The sequence below is a fragment of the Periophthalmus magnuspinnatus genome, chromosome 20 (genome assembly GCF_009829125.3).
Source record: "Periophthalmus magnuspinnatus isolate fPerMag1 chromosome 20, fPerMag1.2.pri, whole genome shotgun sequence".
Taxonomy (NCBI): domain Eukaryota; kingdom Metazoa; phylum Chordata; class Actinopteri; order Gobiiformes; family Gobiidae; genus Periophthalmus; species Periophthalmus magnuspinnatus.
This window is the reverse complement of record NC_047145.1, coordinates 8,898,413-8,922,076: the sequence shown is the minus strand read 5'-3', so window position 1 is coordinate 8,922,076 and position 23,664 is coordinate 8,898,413. Positions and strand designations below refer to the sequence as shown.

Genomic DNA, 23,664 nt, shown 5'->3' with positions numbered 1-23,664 from the left:
CTGCTGCTGCTCAATTTAAACCCCCAGTGCAGATGCAAGGCTGCTTCAATTTGTGCCGCGCATCGTGAGTGCCAGCATGTCTGAACCACACTTTTGTCAGAAATAGATAAGTGGCATCTCCTTTACAATGAGCATTTGATTTTCAGATACAAACTGGGTTACTCATTTCCTCTTTCTTGTACAAATAAACAAACTGAAGCACTGGTAGTTTTCACTAAAACGTAGCAGACTAACAAAACAAGTGCTCAGTGAGTGTTCAGTGGAGAGGCCATAGTTTGTGGTTGCTGCTGATCTAAAATGAGTAAGTAAATGTCCCAACACATGTCTGCTATTTGCCTGGCTGTTTCTTACCCTGTGCAGTTGAATGCCGCTCCTAGTCTGCGCCTAATGTAAATCGGACTGCAATGTTACATGGAGTGGAAATCACAGTACATGCCAGCTTCTACAGATGTGTTTTGGGATGTCTGAGATTCAATTCAGGACAATTTGATTGTAGGGTTTATATACATTTTAATAAAACGTTTTACACTGGACTAGGCCTGGTTTTCCTGCCATGCATATAAACATGGTGAATGTTGGAGCTGTGTGACTGACATGGCTGTGAGGAGCTGACCTGCTGACTGCATTATTATGTTCCCATCCACATTTCATTAGGATTCATTAGGCTCAATTTCCCCTTTAAGACAAACCGGACGACAACTTGTGCCATGTTTAAAGGGCTGTGGGCAAAGCTTGGACTGACCCACCAGAGGATCAGTGGAAAATAACTCAATACAGTCTTTCACAGACAGCAAGTCGTTTTTGGGACTGGGACTGAAAATGTAGTATTCATTTGATCAGATTTACAAATATATCTTTTTTTTTCTTTTAACTGTCTCACTTTTTGATTCCAAAGTTCATGTAACATAGAGGTGGGAAATAATTCAAACTATTAATAATATTATGAATGCTGTCTTGAAGATATGCAAATAAATGTTGAATATTGGGTATTTTGCTTAGAATCATATAACAAAACATTCTTCAAAAGTGTAGATTGAAAAGAGCAGATTGAAATATAGATGAACACATGTCTTCTTTCCAACAAAGGTATAAAGTTATATTTTTGCACCTTCATGGGTAATTCTACAGTCCTTTCACATTTGTCTGATACTTAAACCTCAAATACTTTTCAAGACACATTTTAGCACATTTTTGTCAGATTACCAATTGCCATTATCACAAAACTCCAAAAAATGTCAAAGCTGTATTGCCTACCCCTAGTGCAACACAGATTAATGGTAGAGGACTCAAAACATTGTGCCTGTTCAGAAAATATATTGCATATCATAGTTTCTAATTCAAAATAATATCTACAAAGCGCAATCTTCACATCAGTTTACAAGGAGGCGTTTAAGCACTGGAGCTCCCTCTGCTGTCAGCAACTGGAATCAACAATCAGAAAGTAAACAGAAGAAGCCATTAGGAAATGTGAACACTATGCAAATAGAGCCAAATCCTGAGGACTAAAACTGTGGAAAAGACATCTGGATTTTTACCTGTGATGCAATGATCTGGGTAAAATGCAAAAGGAACATTTTTACGAGCTCAGAAAAGATTATGAATTAATTAAACAAGTGCAAATGAAGCAAAAATACAACTCCAAGCACAGCACTACCAGTACTACCAGTCAAAGGCTTGGGCACACCATCAGATTCAATGCTTTTTTCCCTTTATGTTAACTACTTTCTACATTTAAATACATATGGAAGATGTCAAATATACAAAGCAAGACATATGGATTATAGAGCAAAAAACAATTCAAAAAAACCCCAACTAAATAAAATTTTTTTTAAATCTATTCAAATTCTCGAAATCCTTTGCTTCGCAAACCCTTGGCCTTCTCTCAATGAGCTTCTTGATGACGTCTCCTAAAAAGGCTTTCACTTCAGAAGCGTTCCTTGTCAGCGTTAACAAATTCCAAGAGTGCAAAGCAGTGATCAAGACATTTAAAAAAATCTAAAGCAAGTTTTGAGTTACTTCGAGTTTAGTTTTTGCTTACCACTTTCCAAACATGTTCATTCATAGTTTTAATGTCTTCAATGAGAATCTATAATGTAAATAATCATGGAAATAAAGAAGCAACAAAAATGAAAATAAGTTTGTCCAAACTTGTGAATGACTGATCCATACCATATATACATACCAATTTTGTTTTTTTATTAATTAATTTTTTTTAACTATACTGCTGTCACTGTCCACCTCTCCACTTACCGTGTCTTTACAAAGCTTTTTCCACTAGCATTTGTATAGTGGTCAAACGTACTCATTTTGACCTTACGAGGATGCTTTAAACGGTATGGTTCCAAGGGGACTTTCCTGGCAACATTCTTTCTATTCATTTCCGAACAATAAAAAGACCAATTATACCGAGACAATTAGTTTGCACTTGTATATAGAAGCAGTTCCACCTAACCTTCATATATTCACATTGTCCAGAGCAGCAGCAGTAGCAGTAAAAGTCCAAGAGCCACCAGAGCAGCTCCATTCCCAGAGGTCCTAACTATAGTCCCCAAGTGTTAGTCTGACTGTATTATGTGGGCACGGGTGAGGTGTTAATAGTAAGATTTAGGTTTTGCGTATAAACCAGGGTACAAACACAAGAGAAAAGCCCTTTAGAGATGTGTCTTATTAAATAAAGCCTGTAATGGGGCTAACTGCAGTACTGCTTTGTGCTATGTAATTACAGGCATACACATATTGCGTTCCCACAGGAGTGACTACACTGTACGTCTGTTTACACAGAAGAGAAAAGCAGAAGTAAAAACAAATGCATGGCTGATGTCCTGCTGCAATCCAGGCCCGGTCCAGACCCAGGCAGACACGGGGCAGTAGTGGAGGGAGTGACATGGCTCAAGTGTTATACATTTATGTTTGATAGAGCAGTATTATTTACATCAACAAACAACCTTTTATGGATGCACTTATGAAAACTTGGCTCTTATAATCTAAAAATCGTATTAGTTATTGAGAAAGATCGGACATGAATTACAAATTCCCCCTTTTAATGTCAAAATAAACTTAAAGGTACAGTATGCAAACCTTCTGGAGGTGGCTCATCACCTACACGATTCGATGGAAATAGAACGTTAAAACATACTTCAGAACATTCTCCATGGAGATAGATATGTTTTATGAACAACATTTCTATGGAAACAAGAGGGAGGAGGTTGCCTGGGATCCAGAATACGCACTTCTTTAACGAAGGATACAAAGATGTGAGTTTGGTGGGTGTGATTGACAGGTGGATTAGCCAATCAGAACACATATGGCCTGTCTCACTCAACTCTGTAATCTGAGATAAAAGAAATTTTATCTCATTTATAAATGATAGGTGACCAATGAGCATGCATCACTTAAAAAAAAACAAATCTGATAGCAGTGCATTAATCACAACCAAACACAGGAGTATTTGTTCGTCAAGCTTTATACCAGAGTAGTAAATATAGCCAATATTTTGAATAATTTACTACAGTTGTTTTGAGTAACAGTAGGATAATGTGGTTTTAGTCATTATTTTACATACTATGTCTGCTGTGAGGTCAAGCGGCACAACTTTACAGTATAATCATTAGATAAAGATAGATGAAGATAATGTACATAGCAGAGATGACTTTTTAGGATCTAACCACAGATACTATACATCAGCTATCTATATTATATCTACTTGCTCTAGCCTTGTGTTGACCTCAGCAAAATCCTTTTTATACGACTGGGGACTGAGCACACAATACACAGACTGTGCCTTAAACCCACTAAGTCGAATATATGGCGGTCCCTATAGTGTACATCTATAATTAACACAGGGGCTGTGGCGCAGTGATCCACAATCTAACACATCGTAAATGTGCGTTTACGTTGTACCGAGAGCCAAATCACTCAACCAGCTTACGTCATGACCCATAGCCAGCCAAATGATTAAGCTAACTGGGCCCTGTATAAATCACATAATGGTTTGAGTTAAAGCGGTCCAGGGGCCAGTCCAGGAAGCCGCCTCGACAATGTGCAGAATTCCTCTAAGCCACATTATTGTGTAGTTCCACTGAACATGCAACAATCGGGCAGAGACCCAAAAATGGCTTAGGTGTGTTCTGGCGTCCCCTGGGGTGTGGCCCGGGCCAACATGGCGGTGAGGACTGAACCACAAAGTGAAAATAGAGGAGCCGGGGTTGGGACGTGTCCGGGCCTGATCAAAGGGAGGCACACAACAAAGAGGGCCTGATGACAGAGGGCAGGACTCATACATGGCACAGAGCGGACAGGCAGAACGGGAGGCTGAGGTCACTCCGGAGAACGGGAGCATTACCACTCCGATAATGATGCCGGCAAGCGGAAAATAATGACAGGTGTGTGGTGAGCCGGGCCAAACCAACAACAATCAGGTCTGGTGTGGTCGCACAGTTGACACGACCAGGGAATGTGTGGAATGACGGCACCGGGATGGAAAGGAGGCTCAAAATACTCATACTATGTCATTGGCTTTGCTTATATCATATTATATGTTTTTAAAATGTAACTTTAAATTTACAGTTTACAGTATTTTTTAAAGGTGCACTATTCAACATCTGCCTCCAGCTCGTGTCCATGGAGATGTTAGTGCTTTGCTTGGATTGTTACCAGAACATGGCATTAAATGTATCTATCCTCAGGGTGGACAAGCAGATGATGGCACCAGGCCATATTACTGGTCAGATCTGTGGAGAGGAGAGCATGCTCACTCTAAGAATGGATGTTTTTCAAACAACGCAAATTGAATTAATGCAAGATAGATATGTTTAATGTCCTATTGCGGAACTTTCCAAGCAGAACAATAAAATCTCGATGGATACAAGAAGGTGTCAGACCAGACTAGGAAAGAGTTGTATAGTGCACCAAACTTTCCATCATCCTTTAACATCTGTAGATTTGTATTGTTTGGGTTTGGGAGAAGTTATGAAGATAATTACATAATGGTGCAGGAACTAATTAAAGATTTGTGGTTGTGGTCAAAACAGCAAGCATCAGGTTTGTAGTGAAGAATGTTTGGAATGGCACCAGGACGGCACAGACGGGTGGAGTGAGAATGAACCGGAGACCCAGTGGCCAGTGTCAGTGTCTAGGAGCTCGGACATGAGAGAGAGAGCGGCCTAACCAGGAGAGAACAGAGGACACATTTGTACGCATCCAAACCGAACCAGCTCAAAATACTCAGGCCAAACTACATGGCAATTGTGGTCGGGTTTGAGGTGTATACTACTTCAAGGTTGAGGGTAAGATTCTCACAAAGCAAATACCTCAAACGCATGTTTGGTGACAAAGACAAGAGGTATTTGGGACTTTTGGGATTATACAAAGCCGCCTTGAGTGTTTTCTGATTTAAAGAGAAATATGGCAGATGTGGTCATCTATTAATGTCCTGACAATGTGGAAGGACTGGGGCACTAAAGAGGTTTCATGTAATAAAATATATTATAGTTATTATAGTTTTCCAGTTGACAGATTAAACTTTTTAACTGGCGTTTACCATGGGTCAGACCTGGACCACTGAGGGATTAAACAGATATATTATAGATAGTTTTGCCCCAGTACAAATATATTGCTCTTGTTAACATGAGATTGCTTTGTGTTGTCTACATTTAATTAACCGTTTTTATTGCCCACAAGCCAGGATAAATCTGGTGCACCGCTAGCATACTATAGTGCATAGTAGTGCTGTGACTCTCAAACTTCCGTCTGAGAGTTGTGAAAAGTGTTTATAAACTCATCATGGTGAACAGTTAAGATGATTGGAATGGATAAGGTTTGTGAAGAAAAGTGGTCAACCACTGTTAACTGAATAAATTAACTAGTTATGATTTAAAACTATAAAAATCTGGTACAGCACTTTTACTGACACATGAGAAAGTTAATCACAAACTGGGTCAGACTACTGCTACTTCCCTATTCTGAATGTGCAAAAAGGTTAAAATGCCCAAAATCCTAGAAGATCATTTTGGTTTTCACATCTGTTCAATATCAGTGCAGCATAAGGGCGGCTCGACATATCCAAAGCCATAGAGTTAAACCCCTGTGTCAGATAAAATGTACAGACTTTGATACAGTGTAAAATATATGACTTTTGCCTGAAGATGGTCCAATGTCTTCACTTCCCCACATTTTTCCATGTGTGCTGTATATTTTGCAGAGGTGGTGTAAGATGCCTTCATTAAGGGTTGCAGAACTTACCAGAGGCTCCTTGTTCTTGACCAGGCGGATGATCTTCACTGAGTCCTCGTCATCGTCCAGGTCTTCAGGCAGAGGAGGTAGTTCAGGGTCGTAATTCTTCTGGGCTACAGTGTCATGGACTGTAAGAAGACTCTGGAGAGAAGACACAATGTACAATTAACTTAGTAGACGACCAATTAAGTGCTTTTTGGGGACAGATAGAGATTGATGAAAATGCAGATAAGGCATCAGGGACATGACATACAAAAAATGTGCTACACATTGGGGCATTTGTAGGTTTGTAAACATTTCTGGGACTTCAAGCTTTAGAAATGAGGTACAGTATTATCCAGGTGGCGTATCACCCATACCAACAAACGATATAATCTACTGTCTTAACAAGGAGAATCCCACTGAGATTTATAACATACCACCAGCCAATCCAGCACTGCGAGTGCAAGGAGATGTATGCCTTCAATAGCCTTGCTCCTGATTGGCTCTTTGGTTTTATGCTCATATTTTGAAATATTGTCCTTGGTTGCAGATTAGCTTCTATAACTCAATGAGCTTAATTGAGTTATAGAGGCTAATCTGCAATTGAGCAATTTAATCAGAATACAAAACTCTGACTCCCAAACACTGGGTGATGTCACACTCTTAGTCGTCTTCTATCATACAGTCTGTGGTGTGCCCCAAATATTGGGAACTGGGTTTAGGTCGTCATCTAACAATCCTGGGAAATTCAAGAAATTCACAAACTTACTAAACAGGATTCATCAAACAAGCTTGAATGAAAAATACAACTCCAGATATGCTATCAATGAGGAAACAACATTATAACATGGTGAAAATATGGTCACAAAAATACATTTTTGCATAATGAGTGTCCTTTAAAATGACCTAGGTCTGTTTTCATGTTTTACAGTTCCTTTAGAGAGATATTTTAATAACAAACTCTATATAGTAGAAACAATAACAAGCTTCTACAGGGAGGATAATGATATATTGTTGTCATGGTCCTGGCTAGTGGTTTGACCAAAAGTTGGACCAGTATAGCAGCTACATGCATTCATTGTCATTAAATGTCTATTGTCAGTCCACCCATCTCTCTGATTAAAACCAGACCCCCAGACCTATATACTGCTTTGCACACTACAAGTTTTCTAAAGCAAGGGTCAAAGTTGGCTACTGTTCCAAGCGCTTTTCAGGACACAACAAGGGCATAAAATAGTGGAGTTGTCATCCTCCTCTGATATTTCACACTTTCACGAGCAGACATGAGAAATGGACGAGAATGATGCCATAGAAGCCATCACTTTTCTGAACTATTTGACGACTGTGTGCGCGGCCTGAGATGCGGCAGGACGCGTGCTGCTTTTTCCGTGGTTTTCCGAGTGTGAAGTGAGAAAAACTCCTTGTACCTGGAGCGTCAGACAAACGGAGAGCAAAGGGGAGAGAGGAGGACATATGAGGAGTTTGGTGGTTTATGACAACGCTCAAGATGTGTCTAACTGGGAGCAGACGAGAGGAGGAGACAGGCGATAGCTTACAGCAGGCGAGACAATGCCAAGTGTGATTATTGTCTAAAGCAGTGTTTTCACCGAGCTGTAAAAGAGGCAAGTTGTAAAGTCAGTATGGTTAACATGTGATATTCTGTGTGGAGTTTGCATGTTCTTCCTGAATCAAGTATTCTCTCAAACTACACATTTCAGTTAGGGCTGCAACAATCAAGCATTTTGTGTCTAGTCGATTCTAAAAAAAAAAATAAAAAATGTGATTGTAATTTGGTAATCATAAATATTGTCTGGACTATACAGACTTGTAAATCAATTGTTAATAATTTATCCTGAAGAAAATACTGAGGCTATGGTGTAAGCCCGCAAAATACATATTAATTGAATCAGTAAAGTTCTACAGTGTTATGTTATTTCCTGAGGTCCAATGGGACCAAATGGGACCAACTATTAAATGGTTCTAGTTTGGTCCAACAGTTACCAATTGATTGGCATTACAAATGGTGTGATTGACATTTGGCTCTATTTTCTTCCAATAAAATCCTTTTCCAACATAAACTGGTTTTGTTGTCCAAGTTTTCCTAGTTTAGTGTTCTCCAGAACAATGTCCATGTCCAATAGAACATGGACAGACAGGTTCTCGGGACTTGCATTATTAAATACCTGCCTTCATGAGATATATTCAGTATATTGAGTATTTTCAAAGCTGTACCACTATTTTCAAAGTACATCGTTCCAGCTCCTGGCTTTAATCTGTAACATACATAAACACAAAAGGCTGGACTAGAAACTGTCATTAAAAAAGAAAAAAATCTAATACTTTCCTGACATGACTGAACTCAAAATAGTTTGCAGATGAGAGGGATAAAGATCTCAAACATCGTCTAAATCAAACATACGTTATCAGAGAGAATAGGATTACATTCACTACTGCCAGGTGGCCCGACAGTGTTGGGAACTAACTAAATAAATATTTACAATATTACTGTTGAATAACTATATTCTGGTATATTAACTCATTTGGCAGTATTAAGAATAGTTACTTTCCTAAAATAAAAGAAATACATTGCAGTATTTGAGCATGGAATTTAGGCAATTTAATCAGAATACAAAATTCTGATTTTACCATAATATCTTTAAATGAAAAGTCTATTTTGCAGAAGAGATGCACTTTAAACTTATTACTTTTATCATGTTGAGTTAGATAAATATTGCAATTTAAAATGTCCAAATTATAAACATAATGAAACATAACATAAAACATAATGATTCACAAGTGTCATAGATTATAATTATATATCAGAGTACAAGTATGGTTGGAGCCCTATGGATTTACAGTGCTGCTAATGGTGATTGGATGTCAGTCAAAACGTGATCTGGGTTGTGACAATACTTGGGTCAGCCAGAATCTGCCCCAGCCTCAGCGGGACACTTCCAGGACTTAGTGTGTAGAGAAAGAGCACGGTGCAGTGGGGAGGTGATGACAGATAGCATGGTAAGGGGAGGGGACTGAAGTGACAGGATAAATATATTCAGGGTTCATTTTTGCCCCTGACAATATCGGGCCAATTCAGAAGAGAGAATTGAAAATCTCTACAAAAACAATATGCTATAACTGCTTATGAAACTGCCCAATTGCACATGGTTGAATATGGAATAGTCAAATGTAGTTAATAAAAAGCTAAATTTAATTCAGCTCAGCAATGCCACTCAAAAAACAGATGTGCATGAATTCATGGGTTTCAACTTCCTGTTTTTAAGGGACATTTTGATGATTTTACTCACTATTCAAATGCTATAATAGCATTTTGTCTGCATACAGGTAAAGAGTAGAGGACAGAGGAGCCTCTTGAAGAAGTTACAGGTCTGTGAGAGCCAGAAATCTTGCTTATTTGTAGGTGACCAAATATTTATTTTACCGAGGAATTTACCAATGAATTTATTTTTAAAAAAGCCTACAATGTGATTTTCTGGATTCTTTCCCCCCATTCTGTCTCTCATAGTTGAAGTGAACCTATGATGAAAATTACAGGCATCTCTTGTCTTTTTAAGTGGGAGATCTTTTTGTGAACAATTGGTGGATGACTAAATACTTTTTTGCCCCACTGTATTTATTTTGTGAGTAATTTGACTGACATTTAAACCTCAACAAATGCATTCAAAGGCATCTTTCAGCGCATTTATTTCATTGTCATTACAGATATGTGCACAGGCCCATATAAGCTAATTTACCATAATGAAAAATAATTTAGTTTATGAGTTTATATGTTGCTGTTAAAAATCATCAAACAAGAAATAATCTCTACAAAAACAAGAACACTTTCAAATTCCTCATAAGCCACTGCTATTCTCTGTTGTAACCATATCTGATCATTTTCCAAAACACAATGTAATTTCATTTAGCATCCACAGAACAGGCCTGATCTGACATTTCCTGAGTTTAAACTTTAGCCTAGTTTCCCCGTTTCCCCCATCTGCCTGGTGTAACCCGCATAACCCGTCTACAGTTTCCTCTCAGCTCCATCCATCACCCTCAAGTCTTGACCTGGGCATCGCTCTCGTCTATGGCACCCGCTTAAACCTGCCATCAGCACCCATCCCCCACCCACGTCCGTGCCTAACAACCCAGAACACCACCATGGATAATTCCCTGTAAAAACTCTCGAGGAAGGAGCAATACCAGCTGTATGCTAATAGGTAGCACATGGTAGTTGGGGCGGTTGCACAGGTACAAATGTGGATGGAGGTCCGTTTCCTGAGGTGATGGGAGGCACTGGGGCTTGTTATGGGCTGGTGTGGGCGGATTAGCTGCATAATCAAATCTAAAACTATATCCCTGTTCCCTTTTATAGGCTTAACCCTGAAGCTCAGGGCGAACAAAAAAAACATTATTATGGAAAGAAAGGTACAGGTAAGTTAATACGTTTTCATAATAGTACATGTATAATATGTTTGAACCAAAGCTAACATCCATATGAACCAGGAGTCCCATTTTTAAAGCTTGCATCCATTAAAAAATGTTAAGCACATGTAATGTGACTTCACGATTTCTAAAAATACTACTTTACTAGAACCTGTGAGGTATGGAGTGATTCTCTCTTAAGAGGCCAAGTTTGAGGATTAAGGTTACAAGTACACTTTACTGTCCCTGTAGAATTTTTTGTCCCTCTGCATTTGTCCCATCTTTCAAGGCCTCTGGAGCACCTCAAGAACAGTGGGTGCCCCAAAGCAGCACCCAGAGACCCATCTCCAGGATCTTGTGCTAGTCTTGGTCAGGAATACCTTAGCTGGAGGATTTTGCACATTTTGGGTTGATGAGGGAAAATGGAGGAAAGGAACCCAGAACGTTCTTGCTCTGAAGCATGAGTGCTAGCCACTCTGTCACTGTGACGCCGAAATTAGTGTTTTTTCCGTATGTGCAATTTTAGACAGAATTACAAGTACATTTTAAACATGTGACCCCCACGTCTCCTAAAAGTCAACTAAAATAATAAAATAAAACTGAAAAGGCCAAGATGGAGGCGTAGTAATAAGCATTCAACAGCCTGAAGTGAACAAGAATAAACCCAACCAAGTAACAGCAGGAAACATAACTTCATTTTCTTTGCACTGAGAAACCATTTTTTTTACTGAATGGCTTGTAATGCCAAGTTTTGCTCAGCCTTCTCCATAATCCACTAAAGAAGTAGGTGGGTTTGAAAAATACCCTACAATCGTGTGGACTGGGTCAGAGAGGCAGGAGCAGCCTTGTTTTGCAGGTATCCATTCATTCTGGGTTGGCGTGTTTGTGTTCATTAGCCATAATAAGGATCCTAGAAAAACAGATCAGTGGGCTTGGCTAAATAAACGCCGGCTGTACATTCCTGGCAGTGCTTGCTCATTAAACAGCGGACTGGGTTTCACGTTTTGGGGGTTTTGGGGTGTGCGTGTGGGGTGGCTACACCGATCGCTGGGTCCCTGCTGTGACACTGTGCTGAGGGCCTTGAACCTCTGCACAGCCGCAAGAGAAGCACCTCCAACCAAATCAGTAGACCTTCAGGAAACAGACGCCCATCTTAATAGGCACTTTGATCACTGTCTACATTAGAATCGCACAGAAGGAGCCTGTTGTTTTTTCATGTTTAAATAGTACAAATTTGAGAAAGGTTAGTGTAAAAGAAGCTAGTTTGTATCCATATAGCCCAGGAATGGATCACCTCAGGGCTAATTAAGAGTGATACAGTTACTATGGAACAGAGGTGCCATTCAACGGCACCAGCAGCCATCTGCTTGTGTTTTACACATTTACACTAAAGCCCGGCCACTCCAGTCATCCATGGAGAACAGGCACAGGAGACCACACTGTGAAACGCCCTCATGCCAACACTGTAAGGAACTCATAAAAGAAATATTATCATATTCTGTTTGTTAGACTCAATTGTCCTTGTAGGGAAATTTGTCCTCTACATTTGACCAGTTTATTCCATTCTTCAGCTGCACTATAGTCAACAGGATGACTACAGTGCAGCACCTAAGGACCCATTTCCAGATCCTGGTCAAGAGTAGTTTGATTAGCTAAAGCCTTAGCATACTTCAAAGGTTTTTGGTTGCTTTATTTAAAATCTAATTTTTGGGGTGATTGAATATAGCACGTCACAGCTTAGGCTGTTTTCAACCTGACAAAAGCAGTATAAAGCTTGGTGAGAACCATGTTAGTTAGCTAAATGACAATAGACTGAAGGATATATTTCTATTTCTAGATAATTTAGGGATCACGCAGGATATAACCCCAGCTGTACTGTTTACGATGTGGTCCACTACAAAACTAGGCCCTAGTGTTGTGAAAAGTATAAAAAAGTTGGACACTAATCGATACTAAAGCTAGTAACAAAACTAGATACTAATTTGAGCTGTTATCGTTACTAAAAAAAGTCACATTCACGTGACAGAAGCAAACCTTTCCTGAATGAATTTAGAATGATCTTGAGCTGTTTCAGAACACGTATAAGATGACACAGACTAACATATGCCCATGGACCACTATGGAAAATACCTGGATGACAGAGGGTACACAGATATGAGGTTGCATGGTTAAATAAAGAAAGCACTATTATTTAATGTTGAAAATGATATTCCATTGTATATAAAGAGTGTTTTTATTATCATCGGGGCATTGGAATTGGTATCGAGTATAGGGTATATTCCTTAGTATCAAAATCAAGTTTCAAATTTTAGTATTGTGACACCACTACTAGGCCCAGTGTGTAAAGCAGGGCTGGGGCGTCCTCATATACCCAGTCAGTTCCTGTGTGCTGAATGAAAAGCACTGTTCATGTAAGCTTGTTTTCCTTACATGAAAATGTAATTTAGGACCAATAGCTCAGGCATTTCTCAGCAGTGGTTTGTTTAGGAACAAAGGATGACTGAATGGCCGTATATAAGTAACTATAAGATTTGTATCCAGTCCATTGAACATGAGCCACAATAGATCAGGTTTGGATAGCATAGAGGAATAATGTTTTTAGAACTGCTTTCATATAAACATAGATGACACATTGCTATGATTTCTTAGGCAGAACCCTAACGAGTCTTGTTTTATGGATTAACCACAGTTGAAAAATTATCTTATCCAGATTTGCTTTGTAAAAACATTTAGGTTTCTATTTCACTTTTACATGTACTTCCCGTCCACCACAAATCACAAGCTTCAAAATATCGCCTTACACTTCACCATGAATGTAGTAGCTCAGACTCTGAGCGATCGGCTGTTGTCAGAAGAATTGTGTCCACAGTTCACCCTTATGCTCCACTACCCTGTGTTATAGTTAATGCTCATCAAAAAGAAAATGAAAGTAGGGTATGTCAAAATAGCCAAGTTTATCTTTGCCAGCCCATATCTTGGCTCAGATGTTTATTTTAAGTAACAGATGGACTCATGTATTGTATTAACATTAAGATATTGTTGGACTTTGCATTCTGATGATTGCTCATCTTCAACCATCCATACAATGCCAAAGGCATTTCACAAAAACTGCTCACAACATTGTACTCCTTTAGAGCAGACTGAATGGTATACATTTTTAAGTCAACTCTTTCCCCAGTTTTTAATTTCAGTATGTGGAGGCAGTAATTGTTTTTCATTTGTCAAGAGCAGACTCATATGGCTTAGTCCAACCTCTGTGTAATGAGGGACTCTGGTGACCTCATTTTCTCACTTCTCTGGGGTTATATTTGTGCGCGTGTCAGTCTGAACATGCAGAATTTTACTAAGTGATGGAAACCAAAACTCATTAGAAGGTGACACTCTCTCTAGTGAAATCCCTCTGAGTGCTGTTCTGTTCCAAAATGTAGGTTAAGACCTCAAGTGGAGCTTTACTGAGAATCACTGGGGTCAAAGTTATGTTTTCACACGTTATAAACATTAAGACGCGTGTTTGTTATTCATGTGCAATAAATTCAAAAACACCTGATTGAGTCCAGAAGTTTCAATAAGCAATGTCTTGGTAACCCTACTGATAAGTTATGTCATCTAATCAAAAGAAGAAACAATAAAAAGTTAAAGTTTAAAGGTGCATTGTGTAAATTTTCTGGAGGCGGTCAGCCACCCCTTACAGGAGAGGCAACACCACTGTCGGGAAGAAGGTATATTATAGGTTTAATGCCATGCGGTGAAACATTCCAGCCAAAACCCTAACATTTCCAGAAAAGTCACACCATGCATGCATTTAAATGTGTAATTTTGTTGTTGACCATTACATGTAATTGTACAGCAGTCCTCACATTATCATGATGACTGCTATACAATGAGGCACCTCACAATACCCCAAAAGTTGTTTTGAGCTATTGTTATTCTTATTCTTCTGGATAGTGAAAATATATTTTAATCTGAATTTTCATTAAACTTTATAACTAATAGGTGAAACTATATTTCTTTATTTATCTCTAATGGAGCAGCCAATTCCCGTGAATTTAAGATAAAAATGGAAAAGAATATTATTTATGCAAGTATTTCTAAATCTTGGAGGGTTGACATCTTTAGGTTTGGTGCATGTGTTGCGAGACCCTAAACTGAGCTGCTGTTCCTGGCACAGTCCAAACAAGCATGTCGACTGTAGTTTAGCAGAGGATCCATCCAGCTGCGGGCCAATCCCCTCGTCACGTCTGCTTTAGACACCTGCACTGTGCTCACAGCCAGATTTATGGTCCACAATCCTCCTGTGTACATTAGTTCTGTAGCTGTCTGTGTCTGGCTAACAAGGCCTCAGAGCGCAGCCAAGAGACGGGATCTGGACAGGGATGGTGGACGTTCAGGTCAGTGATAAGCAATTTCTCACTAGGGCTACAAGGATAATCTACCGTATTCGAAATCGCAATTTGAATGAACTAGGGTTGTCAAAAGTATTGAAAGTTAGATACTAATCAATACCAATACCACTAAAAAAAGTCAACCTTTTCTGAATAGCTTTAGAATGATCTTGAACTGCATCAGAACAAGTATAAAACCACATAGACTAGTGCACGCCAAAAGCTCACTAAGGAACCTACGAAGACTGAGGGATAACACAGACCACATGGTAATATAAAAGAAAGTACTCCAAATTAATGTTGAAAATCCCATTCTATTGTCTAAAGGGTGTTTTTAAATTATTGTGGTATTGTAATCAGTATTGAATATCAAGTCTATTCCTTAGTATCAAAATCAAGTGAGCACATTGCAAAGGCTGCAGATTTTATAGTACCGTAATTTGCTCCACAAACAACAAAATATCCTGCTGACCCTGTAATTTAGATCTGTACAAATATGTTCTGAAATGGGATTCTTGTATCTGTTTGTCAGTTTATATTTCAGTCATTTTGTTAAGTCTGTTGGACATGTTTAAAGTGGAACTAAACACCTAAACTCCATCCACAACACAACATTTCAAATAGAGTTGCTAACCTGGGCAGTGCCTGTGGACTAAAAAGAGCAAGAGAGTGAGAGGGGCGGAGTCTGTGGGTATAACAGTGTGATTGGTCTAAAAGGTATCCACACTTCAAACTCCATCCCTGCAACCAGGTGTTTGTAATGGCTATAATCAGGGCAGTCCTTCATAATGTCTTCAATTATTTCTATATCGCAAAGGCCAATTTTAGATCCACTTTGAACAGAATCCTGCTATTAAAACCTACATTGCAAAAAACCTAATCCCAATATTTGTCATTTTTGTCAAATCGTTCAACTCTATTCTACACTAAAAAGCTGGAAGAACTCACCTTCACATGGGGCCTGGATAGCAGCGCCAGCAGCTCTTTGATTTCACCATTGGACGTCTTCCCCTGGAGCTCCTCAGACAGCTGCAACACAGAGATAAATTGGTCATGAAGACTGATCATTTTGGTTTATAATATTAAGGAGGTGAGTGAAAAATTCCTCGTAAACCCTGTGATGTTCTTGTCAGAGGATTTAGAACAAAGTTGAAGATATAGTCAGAGATAAGCTAAAGACTGCTGCCAAGTCTTGACTCTTGTGTTTCATAAATAGTTTGCATTTTTTGGTTAACTTCCATCTAGAAAACACCATGCAGATACAGAATGCATACAGAATTACCTCACAATATTTCTCATTTCAAACTTGCAAAAATGCATCTTGAACCTCTACACAAGCTGTTGTATGGATTGAGTCTACACATATTTGAGCCATTTGTTTAATAACAGGGTGGTATTGTAGTTAAGGTACACTTTTGTCCACATATGGAAATTTGTCACATTTTGCCACATCAAATTTTGCCACTTTTGACCCATCCTTCAATGTCAGAAGAAGAGGGTGCTGCAGTGCAGCGCCGGGGGACCCATTTCCTGATCTTGAGCCAGTCTTGGGCAAGATTACCTTGACTGCAGGATTTTTCCTTGTACATGTTTTGGGTTGATGGAGGACACCAGAGTGCCGAGAAAATCTACCCAGACACAGGGAGAAACGTGCAAATGACAACGGCTCGTGCTACCCGGGAATCAAACCCAAAATGTTCTAGCTGTGAGGCATGAGTGATAGCCACTCAGCCACTGTGCTGTGACAAACATGTCGACACCACCTGACAAATGCTGGCTGCTTTTGACTTAATTTTAATTTAATTTTATTGAGCAGAGAAAGCAGTTTGCATATGATATAGGAAAATATGGTTCTCTAAAAGAGTATCAACTTCCTCTGCTGTTGTGAAGCTTGAAGTATTCAATTAAACATTCTACCTTTTCCTGATCAAATGTGTTTGGATTTAAACTTGATGGTTTAAGAGTCTTGTTATAACTTTTTACAACCTGAATCTACGATGCTCTGTAAAAGTAAAATGAAATAAAAGTATAAGTGATAACATTGACCAGTTAAATGTGTAGTTGTCTATACCAATAAGATAAACCTGCTGAGGATAATAGAAGCTTCAAAGCCATAATGACGAGTTGAAACTGAGCAGAGACACGGAGATAAAATCTTGTTTCAGATGATTTCTCGCCTTTCAACACAGATTATTGGAAGCATCTTCAAATCTCCCTCTCCAATATTTATGAGTCTAGCATGCACCTGTGATACTCCTTTGTGTCCCAGTCAATATCAGTTCTTAAATTAAAGAAAAATGTGGAAACCATTGAAAAAAAAGTCCTGTCAAAGTAGTGACAGAATTTTACATCCAGTGAGAAATTACTTTTCAAAGGTCACGTCTGAGCTCTCACTGGATGTTTTACACCAAAGATGACATATAGTCACATTCAAATGGAAATAACTATGAGAATGTGACCATGTGATGTCGTGGCATTCTTGCTCATAGTTTAACAGTGACCGCCGCCATGTTTATTTTTGCCAGCTTAGAAAGAATGATTTTTTATAAAAGGTTAATAAGCTAAAGCAAGGATGTCCAAACTTTTTTTTTTTATATTGTAACATGGACCACGTGGAGGGCCATAGATTGGTGGTCAATACTGTGAATCTTTCAATAAAGCAGCTTTTATCTGAGGTTTTAAAATGACAACACAACTTACTTCAGTCTCAGAACCTTAATATCAGGTCTGTTTCACATCAAAATGCTCAGTTATTTCGGTAATCATGGTAAAATATTTCAAACTAGCTGTAAAAAGTAACTACCAGGATAATGTGAGGCATTTCACCAGAAAGCCAAGAAAAATTGGCCCCAGGCCATAGCTTAAACACCCTTGTGCTGGAGCGTCATTAGTCTAAGCTACCTTTTTGTGGCTTTTTCATCTATGATCTTTGTTTATTTTACTATTAATTTTTGTTTGCTACATTTCAAATGCGTTCTTTCAGTTTTAATGGTTTCAGTGAGACTCTACACAATTGAGTCAAAAATAAGTCAAAATAATTCAATGTGTTTTAGATTGTAGATTTTGAAAATTGGCCACCCTTCACTACTTTGTACACACTTGGCTTTCCTTTACCCAGACATGGCACACCTTGAAGTGAAAACCATTTGAGGAGACTTCATCATGAAGCTCACTGACAGAAGGCCAAGGGTTTGCACTGCTCTCAAAAAAGGATAGGGTAGCTGCTTTGAGGAATTTGAATATTAAATATTTAGTTATTTAACTTATACATCGGTAATTACACATCTTACACTATAATTATACATCTTAAACCATATATTTGTTGGCTTCAGTATGTATCTAAAATGTAGAAAGTAGTAAACAAAGACACAAAAATTGTGTGTAACCCAACTAGTAGTGTATATTAAAAAAATGTCTTGCTCTACGTCTTGGTTTCCTCTTTAAACCTATGCCGATCATAACTTTGAGTAAACGAACTACAGGACAAAGCTACTTCGTCCAAGACCTTCCCTCTATCTTGTCAATGATACCAGTGTACTGGGAGCATGGAGAATCGTATGAATCACAACTGCCCCATGTTTTCAACACATCTCCAGTTCAGACCAACACCAAATCCACCTCCTTAAGTGTGAGGCCCTGGCCCAGGATGATAGAGGCTGGAAAAAGCACAGCATTTGTTTGACTAACTGCTTCAGAGTTAAACCCAGAGCCAGGAAGGGGTCACAGAGAGGTCACGGCAGGGGTTATGTCGGGGTTAGGGAGGACGCAGTGTCACCACAGCTCTGCATTGGAACATGTGCTTCAGCCCGGGGGAGGTCTTTTACGTCCTGGATTAGTTTTGGGCTCTCCAGAGACATGGAGGGCTCTAATGAATAGTCACAGCGGTCAGGGTCGGCAGAGAGTCCATGTCATTCAAAGCAGCACAAGTGGATTTTATTAGTGTGATTAGAATGGAAAGAATAACCCCATCGTTTAAAGGGATGTTACGGATTGTTTCCAGAGGGGTGGATAAGTGATAAAACACAGATTCATAAGACGATTTATTCATTTCAAAACAGATGTGGTACAGACAGACAATAGGAGGGCATTTGGTCTGGTACAGAAAGCCAACCCAACTGTGTGCAGCCTTAAAAACAAACAAATAAACAAAAAACAGGGTGTGTCAGTGTTTAAACCTGCATATAGAGGACACATACAAGGTTTTCTCATTCTCGGCCACATGTGAAAGCTCAGAACTTCCAGAATTCACTCACTGAGCTGCAGAGGCTGCACTAGCACTGATTAATGATTGACTGCAGGTGCTGGGATTTCGTACGGGATTCAGATCAGATATCTTTTTATATTTAAAGCAACTAGATTTCAGCATTGAAACTGGCAAACCAAATAAGAGACTCAGGTTCATTCAATAACATCTGCAGCTTTTTACCACCTAACATTTTTTTGCAAAAATCACACATAAACCCTTTGGGCTTATTAATCCCGCCCGCCCAACGTGACCAAATTATATTAAAATAGGTAAGGGTAAACTTTGTTCAAAGTTCATTTCATTCATGCTTTCCTACATGTTACAGGCCAAATCTCCAATGTAATATTATATATATATATATATATATATATATATATATATATATATATATATATATATATATATATGTATATATATGTGTGTGTGTGTGTGTGTGTGTGTGTGTGTGTGTGTGTGTGTGTGTGTGTATATATATATAGATTAGAGGCTAAAATCAAGGCAGTACGGAGAGAAGTGAGCCAACTGTCAGAGACCCAGAGGGGTGAGATGGAAAAAAAACAAGTAGCCAAGAGGTACAGCCAGATGCCCATACCTGAAATACTGGAAACTGCCAAATGAAGTCTCCTAGCCTTGGCCACCCGCCTAAAGACGTACACACGAGATAATGAAGCCGGACTGACCATCTGTTCGCAACACAACTGGCAAAAATGTACGCTCAATGGCAGGGTAATAACACCAGAGCAGACCCACCAACGCTGGAAACCAAACAGTACTGGAAAGGTATATGAGAGAAGGAGGCATCATATAACAGTGATGCAAAGTGGCTGGCGGCTCTGAGAGAAGACCTCTGAATAAAATCTGTTACCATCACAATGGCAGACATCCAGGAAAGAGTCTCAGGTATGAAAAACGGGACCACACCAGGCCCTAACATGATCCACGCCTACTGGCTAAAGAAGCTCACTGCTGTCCATGAGCATCTGGTAGCACAAATGAACCTGCTGCTAATGGATGGGACTCACCCTGAATGGCTAACCGAAGAGCATACAATCCTGATCCAGAAAGATCCCTCAAAGGGTACAGTGCCATCCAACTATTGGCCAATTACCTGTCTCTCCACAACATGTAAGCTCATGTCAGGCATCATCGCAGCTAAGATAAGTGGGCATACAGATCAATACATGAGCACAGCGCAGAAGGGCATCGGCAAAGATACCAGGGGAGCCAAACACCAGCTCCTGGTAGACCGAACAGTCGCCCGAGACCACAGAACCCATAAAACAAACCTGTGCACTGTCTGGATTGATTACAAGAAACCCTATCATCACTGAATGCCTGGAGCTATACAACATCAACATGAAGAGCCTTCATTGCAAACTCAATGAGATTCTGGAAAACCACACTTGAGGCCAATGGCAAGCCACTTGCACAAGTGACCATCAAATGTGGCATACATCAAAGGAGACGCACTGTCCCCACTGTTGTTCTGCATAGGTGTGAACACCCTCAGCCAAATCATCAACAACGCTAGCTATGGATACCGACTCAGGAACGGGGCCACCATCAGTCACCTCCTCTACATGGATGACATCAAGCTGTATGCTAAGAATGAGCGAGACATTAACTCACTGATTCACATCACCAGGATCTACAGAACAGACATTGGAATGTCATTCAGGCTTGAGAAGTGTAGCCGGATGGTGACAAAGAGAGGGAAGGTAGCCCACACAGAAGGGGTCTCCCTCCTGGAAGGAACAATAGCAGACATTGAGGACAGTTACAAGTACCTTGGTATCCCACAAGCAAATGGCAACCTTGAAGAGGAAACAAGGAAAGCAGCCACAGCCAAATACCTCAGACGAGTAAGGCAAGTCCTAAGGAGTCAGCTCAATGGCCAGAACAAGACCCAGGCAAAAAACAGCTATGCCCTGCCAGTAATCAGATACCCAGCAGGAATCATAAGCTGGCCAAAGGAGGAAATACAGACCATAGATGTTAAGACCTGAAAGCTTCTGACCATGCACGGTGGGTTCCATCCCAAATCCAGCACCCTGAGTGTACGCGAGCTGCAAGGAAGGAGGCCGAGTGAGTGTGAGAGCCACAATCCAGGATGAAACATCCAAGATCCATAAGTACATCAAGGACAATGCCCCAACAGGTGACGTGCTCAGCAAAATGTCTCAGACAGTAGAGCACAGAGGAAGAGGTGCTGGAGGAACCATCATGGGAGAACAAGCCCTTGCACGGGATGTACCACCGAAACATAACTGAAGTGGCTGATATCAAGAAATCCTACAAATGGCTGAAGAAAGCTGGACTGAAGGACAGCACAGAGGCACTCATCCTGGCTGCACAGGAGCAGGCCTTGAACACCAGAGCAATAGAGGCCCAGATTTACCACACCAGACAAGACCCAAGGTGTAGGCTGTGCAAAGAGGCCATATTAACAATAGCACATTAGAACAATAGAGCTAGCCAGTAAGCTCATTAAGGCTGAATGATTATGCTAAGTAGGTCTCAGGCTCAGTGCACACTTAGTGTAGCTCAATGGACCTAGCCTACATGCAGAAACTGTACACAAGATTTGTTTACAGTTTCAGTGTAGTTAGCTGCTCCCTTCAGATAGATATAAGGTAGTGGCCACCAGCAATATGACCAAAACTGAAGCAGCAGCTTGGATGAACTGTGAAACGTCTCCATTCCTACAGCTTTTTGTCCTGTTGACAGATTTAATTTAGGCTTTTATTATACTGTGCTTATGTGCAGTCTCGTACAGTCTGTCATCTGAGTCATGGATTGATTTAACCAATCACATAAAGTATGAAAAATCAGAAGATTAAACTTCCCCCTAAGAACTATAAAACTCACTTCTATTTGATACCAAAGGTGGGTAGAGGAGCCAAAAATTTTACTCAAGTAAGTGAAGCGTTACTTCAAAATAATATTACTTAAAGTAGTAGTACAAAGTAGTGAGCCAAGAAATGACTCGAGTAAAAAGGTACATACAATATGAAATCATTCTCCTCACATTCAAAGCCCTCAATATTATGTCTCCTCCATGTCTCTGCTCCTTCCTGCTCCCTTAGGTCCTCCCTACAGCTCACTGTACCCTCCAACCCCTGGGTCACCATGGGAGAAAAGCGTTCAGCTGCTCAGACAAATGACCTCACTACATCTTTTCAAGTTTCACCAAAAAGCAATCTTTTCAGACTAGCTTAATCAGTTTAATGTTGTTATTCCCTGCAAAAATCGTATTATGACTACGACTACGACTACGACGACTACGACAACTACTACTACTAAAAGTAAGAGTAACTGATTTACAATTTGAATGTGAATGTAATTTGGTGGACTAAACATTAAATGTTGCACAAAATCTGTTTTTTTTCAAAGGATAGACACAAAAATCATATCTGCAAGAGTGGTGCAAGAAACACAAATGTTCGAGTCATTTCATATTGTCAGTATAAAGCTTTTGTCACTTGTAGACCTGCTCACAGTGGGAAGAATAATGTAAACGTAAACTCAAGTTAGTGTACTGTTAATTCAAAAGTACACTTTCATTAAAAAGTTACTCAAGTGAAAGCATACTACCGACCTCTGGTCTTTAGACTCTTGGACTTGTGAGACAGTGTGGGAGAGCCAGAGAAGGAGCAGAGGAGACAGGAAGTGAAGGATGAGTTGGGGTCAGAATCTTTAGTGAGGCAACATCTCCTCCTGTGATCGCACTCGTCCATCACCTCCCTCTCTCCTTCTCTCTCCTTCCTTCTCTGACAGGGGCCTGGGACAGTAAGTTTCCAGTCTCATAATGTCCCATTAGAACTACTGGTCCCATAACTCAGGGGCCGGACAGATGGCTCATGTTTGACGACAGCCTACCTGCGCCTCCCGATCTCATTTTTTCCATGTGCACAGACCCAGACGATGCAGGCAGGGTGCGTTTCATTTGTTAAACGTCACTGCTAGAGCTGCACTGTTGTTTGGATAAGTTGGATCCTGCCATGTCACCATACGGTGCTCATTTGACCCCGGGAAAAACTATGAAGATGTATAGCACCAATATACATCATGTTTAAAATATAAAAGTCTTTTATTGAGAAATCAGATCACAGCCAGTCATCCATCAGGTCAGATGGATACACAGCAATTAGAGCTGATTTATTGAGTAAGCTATCGGTAATACATTCAACATACGCCGGCAGTAAACCATCAACCTCCAGCTAACATAGAGCTTTCTGATTTGATTTTACACAGTTACGCATGAGAACACTTCCTTTGTTGTACTTTATGGGCATATAAAGATTTTAAAGAGTTGAGGCTTAAGACTAATGTTATAAAGGAAAAGGACAACCTACACATATATTACATCAAAATGAAACAAAAATACTTTGCGATCAAGTC

The 23,664-nt window shown here is 39.8% G+C and overlaps 1 protein-coding gene across 2 annotated transcripts in view; it reads right to left on the bottom strand.

Moving 5' to 3' along the window:
* The window catches only part of mpp7a (MAGUK p55 scaffold protein 7a), a 204,873-nt gene that overhangs the window by 88,133 nt on the left and 93,076 nt on the right, over positions 1-23,664 (bottom strand). For both annotated transcript variants that reach the window (XM_055230120.1, XM_033985906.2), the window contains 2 exons: positions 15,966-16,046; positions 6,241-6,372 (listed from right to left, as the gene is read on the bottom strand). In XM_055230120.1, the coding sequence (XP_055086095.1) occupies positions 6,241-6,372; positions 15,966-16,046 (213 nt within the window). The remainder of the gene's footprint in view (positions 1-6,240; positions 6,373-15,965; positions 16,047-23,664) is intronic.